General features: G+C 40.0%; 1 protein-coding gene across 4 annotated transcripts in view; it reads right to left on the minus strand.

Moving 5' to 3' along the window:
• LOC146350157 (inosine-uridine preferring nucleoside hydrolase-like) overlaps positions 1-13,807 on the minus strand; it is a 17,363-nt gene continuing 3,556 nt past the window's right edge. For 2 of the 4 annotated variants that reach the window (XM_084844369.1, XM_084844368.1), the window contains exons 2-6: positions 11,185-11,375; positions 7,619-7,798; positions 6,342-6,453; positions 4,977-5,113; positions 1-1,324 (exon numbers count right to left, since the gene is read on the minus strand). In XM_084844369.1, coding sequence (XP_084700495.1) covers positions 995-1,324; positions 4,977-5,113; positions 6,342-6,453; positions 7,619-7,798; positions 11,185-11,364 — 939 coding nt within the window. In that variant the 5' untranslated portion in view covers positions 11,365-11,375 and the 3' untranslated portion in view covers positions 1-994. Of the gene's footprint in view, positions 1,325-4,976; positions 5,114-6,341; positions 6,454-7,618; positions 7,799-11,184; positions 11,376-12,930; positions 13,782-13,807 lie in introns of all 4 variants that reach the window. The other 2 variants (XM_084844370.1, XM_084844367.1) reach the window with 2 other exon arrangements.

Here is a 13,807-nt window from a genome sequence, read left to right on the forward strand (position 1 = left end):
ACATTTGTAGACACATATGCTTTATTTTGCCAATAATTAATAAAATAATTCAAATTCTTAAACATTATTACAGCATTGCCTTGCTTCTATTTCACTGATATAACCAATCAGTTTTGACATGGAATATTCATGCAATTTATTGAACGGACTGACAACATGCTATTTTGTGTAACTTATCCTAGCTGCGGTTATCACATATGAACTAGAAGTGGTGATTAATTAGTACGTCCTTTCTATAAATTAACAGAAATATTAGATCTAATAGCAATTCTAATGCATTACAGAAAAATCAAAAGTATGCTTATTTTTCTCTAGTTTGTGTTCAATATAAGTATACTAGATCTCAATAAAATTCTGCCTATTCTGTGTAGGTAAATTAACATTGAATAGCTAAGCAACTATTTCAGTCTATTAAATAACATGTGCTTTAAAGGCTCTTACTTAACAATCAAGATGCTTTACCATGTACTATGGATTCTCTCTCTCTGGTGTAAGTTTAGACTGGATGTTTCACAGGCACATATTATTACAGATTTTATTTAAGAGATAATTAATACTAATTGTATGGTGGCTGTGGCAATGCCTTCTGAAATAACATTGCTTCCCTTTCTCTGGCATTGCAGATGGCAGAGCCCGGTGTGTGCCATCAGCTCTCTCTTTAACAAAAATGTCATGCAGGTCTAAAATCTATTTGAAGGCAGGCCCCTTATGCCAAATCCTAAGACCTCCCCCCACAGGATGCATATTCCCTCCACCTACCCCAGGGCTACATCTAGTACACCTTTTGTGCTATCAAAAAGCTATAGTAAAGGATTGTTTCCATCCTCATCATGGCAAGCAAGAAAAAGCTGGATGACTCTACCCCACTTGCCTTGCACAGGATGCTGTTTTAGCTCTTTCAGCACAAACATCTGGTTGTGTAGCAGTAGCTAAAAATCAGGCTGCCCATCTAAGCAGATGAATAGCAGGGGATGGAACTTCAGTAAGCCCATTTTTATTTTAAAGCAGCCATCATAAGGGTCTGGAACTTCCCTAAATCACAACTTTTCATTACAAAGGCTTTGTTTTTCTTTTTCAGTTTGTCACACCAATCCATTACCATCATTCCTCTAGTTAGTGAACCATTCAGCTCCACAGTTACACCAATTACTGTGACTTCTGTGACAAAGGTCTCATCAATGGCAGCAGCCATAGCATAGGAATCACAAGAAACAAAGCCTGAATTTTTCCAGGAAGACTTTGAGATTTCTAAAGAATGCGCAAATATTTTCTTCATGAACTCAGCTTTCTCAGTGTTCTGCTTAACCCATTCATCGTAGAATTCCTGCAAAGTAAAGAACAATTCTGGCTATTCTGAACTGTTTGGCCCCATGACAAATTATGTGAAAAGTTTGAGATAAGTATAAGGAGAGTTTAGCTAACTCTAGTATTATTGCCCTCTGGTTTAGTAATATTCCACTGAGAATTCACAGTGGCAAGAACTACTTGTGATTTTAGTTCTTGGGGTAAATATACAGTCATGAGGATGTTAGATTTCTTTGTGTAGAATAGATTTATCACATTTAACACAGTTAAAGAAAAAATGAATAATAAATTGTCAAGTCCCCCTACCCAATTATTTGCAGATTAGGAACAGAATTACAAAATTGCAAGGGGCATGATGTGACCAGGAACCTAATGAAATCCACACTGGAAGAAGCAGGCACAACCTGCTCTGCACCCATATAAGCCAATTTAAGATTTCAGAATTGAAGATGGCTTGCTCCTGGCAGGTCACAGGATCATTGTTCCTCATGGAGCTAGACAGGAAGTGTTAAAATTGCTATACTCCCCACACCAAGGGGTTCAGCCTTCCAAGATGCATGTCCATATAGTGCTGTATTGGCCCAACATTGAGCAACGGAGTGGCGATTGCAAACTGTGCAAAATGTTCCACCCTAGCAATCATAGAGAGCCTATGATTTCCCATGCCATCCCAGAGTTGCCTTGGCTTAAAATAGCAGCAGATATTTTTGAGTTTCGTGGACATTCATATCTCATCATTGTGGATTATTTCTCTAAATATCCAGAGGTTTTGCACCTTCAGGACAAGACGGCTGCATCTGTAATAGCCAAGATGAAGGCTACTTTTTCACACCATGGCATACCCAAAGACATGGTGTGTTATTATGTACCTTTTGCAAGCATACTCATATGTTGCTCCACTCCAGGCTAGTTTATCCACAAGCCAAGGGACAAGCAGAGCATACTGTGCAAACTGTCAAGGCCCTGTTCAAAAAATCTGCACTGGAAAGCTCTGATCCCTGCCTAGCCTTACTGGCACAAATGTTGATGGGACGGCTGCTGTGGAACATACTCCCAGCTACAGCATCAGCTCTCACGCCACAAATCCCTAATGGTGCCCAGGAGCAGCTAAAGACTTGTCAAACATGTCAGAAAAGGCACTATGACACTCATGCATCACCTCTTCCATCATTATCCGAAGGGGAGAGGGTCTGAATGCAGGCAGGAGGTGAATGGGTTCCTGCAACAGTGACATGCAAAAGATTTGAGGCTCATTCCTATGATGTAAGGGCTAACGGAGGGAAGACCCCCAGCACCTGAGGAAATCCTATGCTTCGGCAATGTAACAGCCTGACTACAGCTCACAAGAGCCTTCAGGAGAAGGCCACCCTGAACCACCTGAACTTCCAGATCAACAGTCATGTCAGGAAGTAGGACCCCCACCAGAGCTTGAAGAAGTACTGCGGCAAAAGACCACACAGACTCAAAGTGGTCGGACTTATGCTCTGTGTTTTTCTCCTCCCCTCAGTCAGTCCTGCATTTGTGAGCCTCAGTGACAGGTGTATCTGTTACCTGTTTAGTAAAGCTGTTCAACTGTTCTCCAGAAGTTTGCTGTACTGCATGGGCAACCGGGAGGTGTGCATTCACATGAGTAGATGCACAAGGGACCCATACAAGAATACTACACTGACTGCCTGGGACAATCGTAGCAAGAAGAACACTTGCATAAAAAGAAACAAGGCCCTGTTATAGAGCATTAGGGAAGGAGGATGTGGTGTGCAGCAATGAAGAATAACCTTGCTTATCTCTAATATTGGTGAGAAGGGAAACAATGTATCATATGTTCCTTCAGGACTAGCAAGGGAGGAGGCATTGATATGGGATGGGCCACTAGTATGGAGTCCCTTTGTGCATAGCTTTGTGAGTGTAAAGAGATGCATCTAGAGGGGGTGAGATGGTTTATCCCCTAGTTAATGAATAATATACAGAATTGTGGTCAGAGCCTAAAGAACCAGAAAACCAGCTCCTTGATCCTAATAGGACTGAAGACTTTTTCCCATAGCCTTCCCCATTACTGCAATTCAGAAGCAACTGGGAGATCAGCTGTTCAAAGTAAAAAAAAAATCCAGTGGACTACTGCACGCCCTTTGTGTTGTAGATATTAGAATTGTCAGCCTTTGAAATGCTTGTTTAATACACTCTTATTCTGGTATCTTGTGCCTCTATGAACTTCGTAAGATTCTTGCTCTCTAAACAGTCTACCTAAGAATCTTTACCTAATTAAAATTGATGGTTACCCATATTCTGTAGAGCAATGTTTCTGGGCCCATGAGCACATTTGGAAATCTGAGAAAGTGTCCTGGGCACCATCACAAAATGAGTGTGCTGCAGATGAAAGCAGCAGCCTGCAGCCACCTGCCATCGCCATTTCCAAAGAATGTCTCTGAGCCCCACGTGTGGCCCAGAGGCGCTCTTGGGGGAAGAAAGGGCAAAGCAAAGGCCCTCACTTTGCTTTGAAGCAATCCCAGCTGCCAGTAAAAAACTTTATTTACAAATAATAAAAAGTGGGAGGGGGAGGGCATCTCAGGAGGTGCAAAGAAAGGTGCCCGAGTGTGTCCTGGTGCCACGTTGCCTACCCCTGTTGTAGAGAATGTTAAGAAAGAGAAAACATGAAGATATGAGTTATATTAACTCTTATTTAAAGCTTGCTTCATTTTTATAACCTAGCTGCCTCTGTAGCAATTTTTGTCAACTCAGTATTTTGAAGTCAGTGACAATCAAGATTAAACCTTTACACACCTGACCTCAGGAGATAAGAAGGGAGTCAGTGGAAGAGCTGGTTAGCTAGTAATGACCATAAAGATTATGATGCTGAAATAAATGAAGAAGAGTGGGAATACTTTGGGGAGTATTGTTCAAGGCAGTTAATAATGAAATTCGCTCAACAACACAGAGGCACTGAGGATCAGTGGAAGGAAACCCACATATGACCTATGTTGAAAAGTCTTATTTGTGGAAAGTTATTGTTTGGAAATGCTGCACAAAGAAGTGAAGCAAAGTATTATAACCTGAAGCTTAAACAGTCCATTGATATCCAATTCTGCATAGAAATATGAGGGTTAAGAATGTAAGAAAAGAAGAAGGACCCTGCTGGATCAGACCAAAAGCCCTGTCTAGCCCAGTTTTCTGTTCGCACAGTGGCCGAGCAGACACGTCAATGGGAAGAAGCAGAACATGATTGCATTATCACTCTCTTGGTCATGTTCCCCAGCAATTGCTATTGAGAGGCATATTGCTTCTGATACTGGAAGTAGTATATAGCCAGGGCCAGCGCAAGCTCTCTCACTGCCTGTGGAGGGAGAGTGACATGCCTTCACCACATCTCCCCCCACCCCTCGCCACGTCAGTACAATCCTGCTCAACCCATAAAAATACAGGTGTGAATGGGAGATTGCATATTGTTTAGTTAGCTGAACAATTTAGTGTTGTTTAAATACTAGAGGTATGAAAATTTAACCTAAAGGGGCAAACATGGCAGTAGAGCAAGCCTAAGCAGTTGTTTAAATACCAGCCTATAGTAACAGACATTTACAGTGCAATCCTATGTGTCTACTCAGAAATAAGTCCCATTGAGTTCAGTAGGGGCTTACTCCCAGGTAAGTTGCGCTAGGATTGCAGACTTAATATCTTACCCAGGAGAGTTGACAGGAACATGTAAACTCCCACGCTGCAATATAAACTGGGCAGGTGTACTCATTTAAGACAATGTAAGCAGCTTCTGGATCAGTTGCAAAATTGAATTCTCCACAGACGGTAGTATTTCCTCTGGCTAATAGAAACAAAAATTAGTTACTGCAATTTACTGCTGTAGTTTATTTAGCTTCTAAGGGTGCTTCATACATGCTACCTGTACAGGTGTAGGACCAAAACCACAGCCGTGTTTATTGTCATAGGTGAACATCATGTCCATACTTATACAACATCTTTTTTGTCAATATAGATGTGTATAACTTTATGAAAGTAAGTCACCTCAGGGGACCTTTTGGAGGCCAAGATGATGTGGTAGAAATCTATTTTTGTACATTGGGAACCTGCCCCGTCCCAGCCTTCCATCACGTAAATTGTACGTTTTCCTACATTATTATGTAGATGGGTGTGCACTCATGTAGGGAGTGAAACATCAGCTCTAAAATTTCTATAGCATTTAGACCACAGTGTAAATAATTTATGTATGACTAACGACACTCTGTAGTCAGAGTTTCCTTTGAAGGTTTTTTTTTTCCTGCAAAAGCTTCCACTCCCAGAGAAGCAACCCATATTTTTAAATTGTACAGATGACTTGTCTCTTCAGAAATGGGGCTTTCTCATAAGCATACTTCAAATGAAACTCTGTGCATGTACATAATTTCCTCTCATGCATTAATTACTTATTTGGCTCATTGCCACAGTCATTTATCTCACTCCATCTGGATATTTAATAAAAAATGCTTTAAAATATAATTTAGGCTGCAGTCCTATACACACTTATCTGAGAAAAAGCTCCAGTATTAGTCTTACTTCTGAGTGGACATTTACAGAATTACACTATTAGTTGTTTCTGCAGAAAACATTTTCAAATGCCTTCAAATCAGGTAAGAAAATGTTCACACAAAAGAAAGGCATGTTACCTTCAAATCAAGATTACTAAGTCAGATTTCTCTGAAATAAAATAGTTAAAAAGTCAAGGTAATTATCCACTAAGACAAAATAAACACTCAAATCAATGTCACTTTAAATTGCTAAAACATTTTATTATTACAATTATTTATATCCAGCCTTTCAGGATAATAATCCACCCAAGGCGGCCTAAGTAAGATAACTATATATTAATTAAAAAACCACTATAAACAATATTAAAAATAACTCATAAAGATCGGTCCCAGAGAGCAGTTTATATGAACACACAGTAGCATTCAGCAGACAATAATATTATTTAAAAAGCAATTCACTTGTGAAATATGAAAGGACAAGGCAGTTAGGTATAAATATACCTAACAAGCCCTCTTCGGATCACTTACATTCAGTATTTCCTCCCATGATGAACACATTTTTAAGTTTCTTAGGAAGCATTGGGTCCATTTTCACTGCCAGGGCTAAATTTGTCAAGGGACCAGTAGCAACTAGAGAGACCTATAAAGCACACACAATAATTTTCCAAAATGAGTTATTCTGAACACTTATTTATATAGTTACATCGTCTTATATGACAACCCCTCTGTAGGTAACTAGGTCTGTCATCTTCAAATCAAGCTGCTGTTACAGATGCAGGAGAAGGGCTGGTCAATTTTCTTTTCCTGGTCAGTTGGCAACAGTACAATAATACAACCAAATCATGAATTATGAGTCAGGAAGTGCCTGGTTCAAACTACAGCACAGATGTCCCGCTGCACTACCCTAAATTCACCAAACTCAAAACACAGGTTCTCTCTTGGACCATGTCCACCATGAAAACTAGCTTGCTTCCATTTGGCAAAGCATTGTTTTGTCCTGCTTATGATGTATCTGCATGGGTGTGGTCTGAGTATTGTTGTCCTCTTAGGTCCTCCCCCTTCATTTTCCCATGAATTTGTTTTTAAACCTTTAGCTGATAATAATTGTACACACACACACACCCATCATGCGTACCTACGTACATACATGCACATGCACAAACACAGACAGTCCTCCCTTCTCCTCGTCACTGCAAGAGCATGAAAAATAACACTCACTTTTTTTGTGATTCCTCCAAAATCCCCTAAACAATTGTTCTTTCTCACATGCATCCAGTCAGACATACAAGCACACAACTCTCCCCAGCCTCCCCCCAAAAGTTGCATGTGTGCTTATTTACAAATAGCTATCATACCTGCATCTAAAATAAGCCCACTGCAGATCTGTTTCTTCCCTTTAGGGCACAATCCTATGCATGTTTAGACAGAAAAAATGTCCTACAACTCCCAGCATTCCCAGCCAGCGTGGGGATGGCTAGGGAATGCTGGGAGTTGTAGGCCTTTTTTTCCTGTCTAAACATGCATAGGATTGCACCCTTACAGTATTACAGTATTACTGAAGGTACCATTGGCAATCTCTTCTTAACATTACTTTAATTGGTTTCAGTGTTTTTGGTCCTTTGCTGTTGACAGGAAGCTAGGGGAATATGTGCAGCCATATGCATTTGGATCCATCCACCTTGGCTCATAAAATTCTCTAGGGAGAAGCTTGGAAGGGATTATCAACATGTAATTACAGAAAGGGGGGATATTAGCCTATTATAATCCTAGCCTGTTATATATTTAAGATATCTATATAATCTCACCTGACCCGGTCGCTCATTGGCTATTCTTAATATTGCAGCCACAGCATGCTCTTCCTGCAGAAGGTCTAATCCTGGAGCAGTGGGATCTGGAACATCACCCAATCCATCTTTTCCATGAAAGAATGCCCCCGGCACAGGTCCACCAAGTATTGGAGCAGATGCGCCACGATAAACAGGAATCTATTACAAGATATGATGCCAATATAATATGAAATTGGGGGGAAAAACCCCACTGATTCTGCTGATGTCTGATCCTGAGTGTCAACTAGCAAATCTTCAGTTGTTGGATTTAACCCAAATTATGATTAAACTAACATTCACCTAATTGTATAGGTTTTCCTTAATAGGAGGTTGTGGTTTTATAGTACATTGACAGATATATTCACATGGCAGATCAGATTGTGTGATCGTGTAATTAATTTTAATTACAAAATTAAATTGGTTAGCAGGTTGAAACTGTTGACTTTACCTGAATTTGTCACCGAACCAGCAATTCAAAGTGCTGGTTATAACCTTTAAAATACTAAATTGGAAAGACTAACTTCTATATTAACCAGCCCAGATTTTAAGATCTTTTGGAGGGGCCCTTCTCCATATCCTCTTAATATCTGAGATGCATTTGGAAGGGACATGAGAAAAACCCTTCTCGGTGGCTGTGCCTAGGCTTTGGAACTCCATTCCCAGGGAAGCCTGCCTAGCCCCTTTTCTGTTGATCTTCTGTTGACAACTGAAGGCCTTCTTGTTTAGAGAGCCTTTGGCCTGCTGAAGTGATTTGTTTTTCTGCTGCTGGTTTTTCACTGACTGTTCTTTGTAATTTGCTTCCTGTTTTTATCTGTTCCTGATGTTATTTTGTGTTTAATATGGGTTTTTTTAATATATATTTGGTTTATATTGTACTTATATATCACTATTGTTATCTCCCTTGGGAATCTAGTGCAGAAAGGTGAGTATACATTCTTTACATTATATTTTAATTTCATTTTAAACATTTACATGGTCATATGGCATTTAATAGCAAAATTCTTTGTGTTTTACTAGCTAAGACATCTTAACTACTTTAATATTATTAAGTTCGTAGTGCTTCACTTCCTTCCAAGACATTCCTCCAGAGATTTTCATCTGATACTGGTGACTTGAACTTTCTTTGTCTATGTTCAAATATTCCATAAAGCAAGACCAGGTATAATAAATATGGTCTTTGTTCATATTTTTCCTTTCTGCTTGAATCTGTGTGGTCAGTCTTTCCATTGCTGCTAACGTGTTTGGGTAGTATCTAATGTTAGTACTACTTCGAGTAGATTTAAATCAATGGGACTTAAGTTAGACATGACTAAAGTACCATTAATTTTAATGGGTCTACTCAAAGTAGGACTAACACTGGATACTACCATCTATCTCCAAGCTCCAAGAGGTCATACTTTATCTCCAAGAGTTTTTAATTCTTTGTCTCCAAGAGATGGTGACTAATTTTGCTTCCAGTTTTTAGCCATTTCTAGTGTGGCACCTACACATAGAAAAGTTTGTATATCTTTGTGTATAAAGTTTGCATTGTATCCATCAGCTCTAGAGAATAGTCCTAGTTGCGGATTTTGATTTAGTTGTTTAGGTACATTCTTGAAATACCTTAGACCATAAATGTTGTATAATTTTGCAGTTCCATCACATGTGTAGGTAAGTTCCCACAGCCCCTCCAGGATGGCGGGGTATAAATTATTATGATTGTTATTGTTATTGTAATAAACTGGAAAAATGGAAATTGTTAATTCAGCTCTGGAAATGTATTATAAGCATGAATATGATAACAAATCTCTAAGAGGAATCAATTTGGGTAAAATATGGCAGAGTGCTGCAAATGGCCTAATGTCTGACACCCTTAGATTAGATTTTAATGTCACGCACAATTAATTGTTAGCATTTATCCTATCCCTTTACCAATACCTGCTTGGTAAGCATTTACTTGCAACTAAGATCCGTCTTTATATGAAATGAAATAAATTATGGGTTGTATCCAATGTTAGTCTTATTTTGAGTAGATCCATTGAAATGAATAGGACTTAAGTTAGACTAACGTTGGATGCAACCTAAAGTTCTTAAATTATATATATATACATACATACATACATACATATATATATTAAATACCCTTTGATATTTTTGGAAACCCACTTTACAAAAGGACAGAAGAAAATATAAGAGTTAGTCTTGAATTCAAGAATAGCAACTGAAGGGGAATAGATGACACTTATATCCTCAGGACTGATACAGAGGACAGCCCTGCTCATGGTGGCCACTTTTATTTTTCTACCTGTGTGATTCTTTGCTCATATGACTCATTCACAATTCCAGTTTGTGCTTGAAGTAAATGACAGATTACCTATACCTCACAAGCAGAAAGCTGCAAAGAAGCACCATGGAGATTTTTTTTTAAAAGAAGAAGCTATGAGAAGCAAGCAAGATAATGGTGTTCAAATGGCCTTCAGTGAAATAAAACAGTAGAAAAGAATCTACTTAAAATTATGACAAACTTATCCAGTCTACTGCATGGTAGCCCCACCCTAAAATTTACTATCAGAACTTTTCTTCACCTTGAAAAGCCAGGTTCTTCAGCCCAAAGCATGCTCAGAAATATGCTTGACTTTTTGGATTTCAAGCAGCATACATTCATAACTCTTAGGAACATAGGAGTTTCTTATACTGCCTTATACTAAGTAGACCAATGGTCTATCTAGCCCAGTACTGTCTCCAGGGTTTCATGCTTTTCAAGCTCTAGCTGGAGCTGCAGAGGATCGAACCTGGGATCTATTACATGCAACCAGATACTCTACCATTGAGCTATGGCCCCTCTTGTTTACTTACTTTACCACAATTCTACATATTTAAAATCTTAAATACATTTGAAAACAAGCTCCATTAATTTGAATGGAACTGAACCAAATAAACACATTGGTTTGGATCCATTTTTAGGCATCCATGCAAATAGGCTGGCATGGAAGCGAACTTCCCTGTCTCCTCCTCCCCACAGCAGCCCCTCCAGCCCCTGTAAGTGGTATACAGAGGGTTGGGAGACCCTGCTGAATGGGGTAAGCTGTGGTGTGTGGGAGGAGGGGGACTGCTGAAAATCAGGTGGAGCCCTTCTGTCAACACAAGGCAGATCCTGGCTTCAACTCATTACGAAATCCACCTTAAACTGAAACCCTGAACATACTTACTTGGTATGTATTTCTTTATTTATTAAATTTCTATACCACCCAATAGCCAAAGCTCTCTGGGCAGTTCACAACAATTTCCACTGTAAACAATGTAAACACTGTAAACAAAAACATAGGCCTAACCACACTCAGGAAGCCATGTCTCTGTGTGGTTATAATGGCTACAGGGATGACTGTTCATAGAATTATTAAGAGAAGCACCCAATTGTTTGAGATCACAGGTGAAGTCACACTGCTGTTATGTTTAAAATGGACTTACATACATAAGGCCAGAATGCCAGTCTCTCACTTTGTGCACCCCACATGACACTACCATGCAAAATGTGTTCAAAAAATTATTCAGCAGGAGCAGATTACCTCAAGCTTCTTACAAACATGTAACACACGGAGTGCATTTTTACATGTATTTTCCAACAGACTGTTTCCATAACAGCAAGTAATCCCCAGGACTTCAACAATGGGAGATGCTAGAGCCATCATTATAGCTTGAGCATCATCAACACCGCAGTCAACATCAATGATCAGAAGTTTCTTCATTTCAGAAATGCCTATGAAAAAGTAACATGAAAGATTTACATAAACAATCTTTGTATCAGGTGTGACCAAGAGGTGAGTGGCGCTACAGTGATACAGGGGTAATTCAATGGACAGTATCCAATCGGACACTAGTGCTAATGGAAATTACATTGTGCTAGCATAAGGGACCTCTAGTGCAATGCCAACAATGTTAGCTGGTGCAACAAGATTCCCTAGAAAACCCGTAGCACAAGCTAACATTATTGGCATTGTGCTAGAGGTCCCTTATGCTAGTGCAATGTAATTTACATGAATACTAGCCTCCAATTGGATATTGCTCTATATGTTAAACATTGCAAGACCCAGTTCACCAAGCCCACCACCCCACCTCCATTATATCAATATGACAGCAGCTTGGCTAAAGGGCTCTGGGGTGCATTAACCTTGTAGGGATTTCACAGGCTCTGGGGTGTGTTTAGCTTGTAGGGATTTCAACTGTGCACATGCATATGTTACACATACACGTAGACTGATTGTGAGGTGATGGCATGGAGTTAGCATGGGCATGTCAGGAAATAAAGATCTGCAAATAAAGGCCTGAAACAACATAGTGGTGCTTAGGTTAGCATACGTGCAAAGAGCTTTGGAAAGTTACAAAAGAGGAACTCGTGAATGTACAGCGACTGGGGATGCATTAGGGCAAAAAAGCACACAAATACAACAAATGAGGAGGCAGTTGAGGTTTTTGGTAGAATGTACAGCCGTTACTAGGAGATAGGGGGATGAACAAGTGGTGTGCAGGAGGAGGTACAAACAGCTGAGGATAGGCAGGAACACTACAGGTATAGGAACCAATCGATGACTGAAATTAACAACATAACCAAGCTTGGCATTTGAGATGGAAGTATAATAAGATATGAAAGGGGAAGGGCATGATCACTCTTGCCTAGGGGTCACGTTCTCCTAGCAGAAACTATGATGGGAAATGTATGAGTTGTGTTCTTGTAAATATGTTCTAAACTTTGTTAATAAGTTTTGTTTTCTTTATATTGTGCTAACTAGTGTCACGGTGCCTTTTCTCTCTACCTTCTTATATTTATTTGCTTTCTGTCAGTTAAAACTATAAAATGTAACTGTAATGATTATGTATTTGGCTCTGCAGCTGTGCTATTCAGTCCTTAGAATAAGCAACAAACCACAGAACAAGATTTGCCTGTGAATTGAGGTTTGTAGGACTCATCTGAAGCAGGGCCTATGTTTAATGTTTCCGACCTTGCCACAACTAAAATAAAATCTTACAAGTTCCAGAACATGGGGATGACGTGAGACATTGTCTTTTTCCTCTTTTCTCCCCACACAGCCCAGGGCACCAACAGGATCATAGCCAATGCTAGCCCAATTTGCAGCAGGCTGAATATGTGTGTGTGGAGCGTGTATGTGTGTGTTGAATATTTATGAATATATAAACAATGAATATATATACAATATATGATGGGCGTCAAGTAGTCACATGTATAAAGAAGCTTGGATCTTATTCACTGTCACCACCATCAGGGACATTTAGACTGCAGTCTTATACATACTTACCTGTAAGCCCCATTAACCTCCATGTGATGGTGCACTTATGAGGAGACATGCATACTGCCCTGTTAGGGTTGTCATTTTTTTCTGATCGGTCCCTGTACTTTAACAGCTGCATGATTAGTAGGAAGAAATTCAGCAGGTGCAACTTTATTTATTTAAAGTATTTTTCATCTCGCTCATCAGCCAAAAAGGCTCCTGGAGCAGCTTACGTATAATCAGTTCACAAGACAGTCCCCTGCCTGCAGGCTTGCGTTCTAAAAAGACACGACACACAAGGAAAAAGGACTGGGAAGGATGAGGGGGGAAACGTCTTTCAGCAGGGCTCCCTGCTCCTGCCTCCTCCCTGCTGGAACGGCTGCTGGTAAGAACTTAAGAACTTAAGAATAAAAGAGCTGCGCTGGATCAGACCAAGGGTCCATGTAGGCCAGGATTCTGTTCACACAGTGGCCAACCAGTTGAGGGAGGAGGAGACGGCTTCACAGGGGGCAGGGGTGTCTTCAGCAGGGCTGGTGGAATGGCCTCGCTTCCCCACTCAACTTTTCCTCATCACTTGCATCCATGGCGATATAACTTTTGTTTATTTATTTCATTTCTATACCACCCAATAGCTAAAGTTCTCTGGGCGGTTCATTATGAAATAAATTGGTACGTCACCAAGTGAGTTCGTAACAGTTGCTGTCATTCCTGTTACTGTATTGATGTTCTTGCGCTGTGGGCCACTTTGGGCACATCTTTGTAGAAAACCAGCCCACAAATTTAAAGTCATAAAACAATTTGGTGGTGTTGTTCTTACATGACAGGGAGTAGCGATGTCTCTTGGATTTCTGCCCGCCGTGCAGCTGTTACGTGGCATCCTTGTAAGAAAAAGTGGCCATTTTTG

This window comes from Heloderma suspectum, chromosome 3 (genome assembly GCF_057233095.1).
Source record: "Heloderma suspectum isolate Gila_16-S chromosome 3, 16-S_ref, whole genome shotgun sequence".
Lineage (NCBI taxonomy): Eukaryota > Metazoa > Chordata > Lepidosauria > Squamata > Helodermatidae > Heloderma > Heloderma suspectum.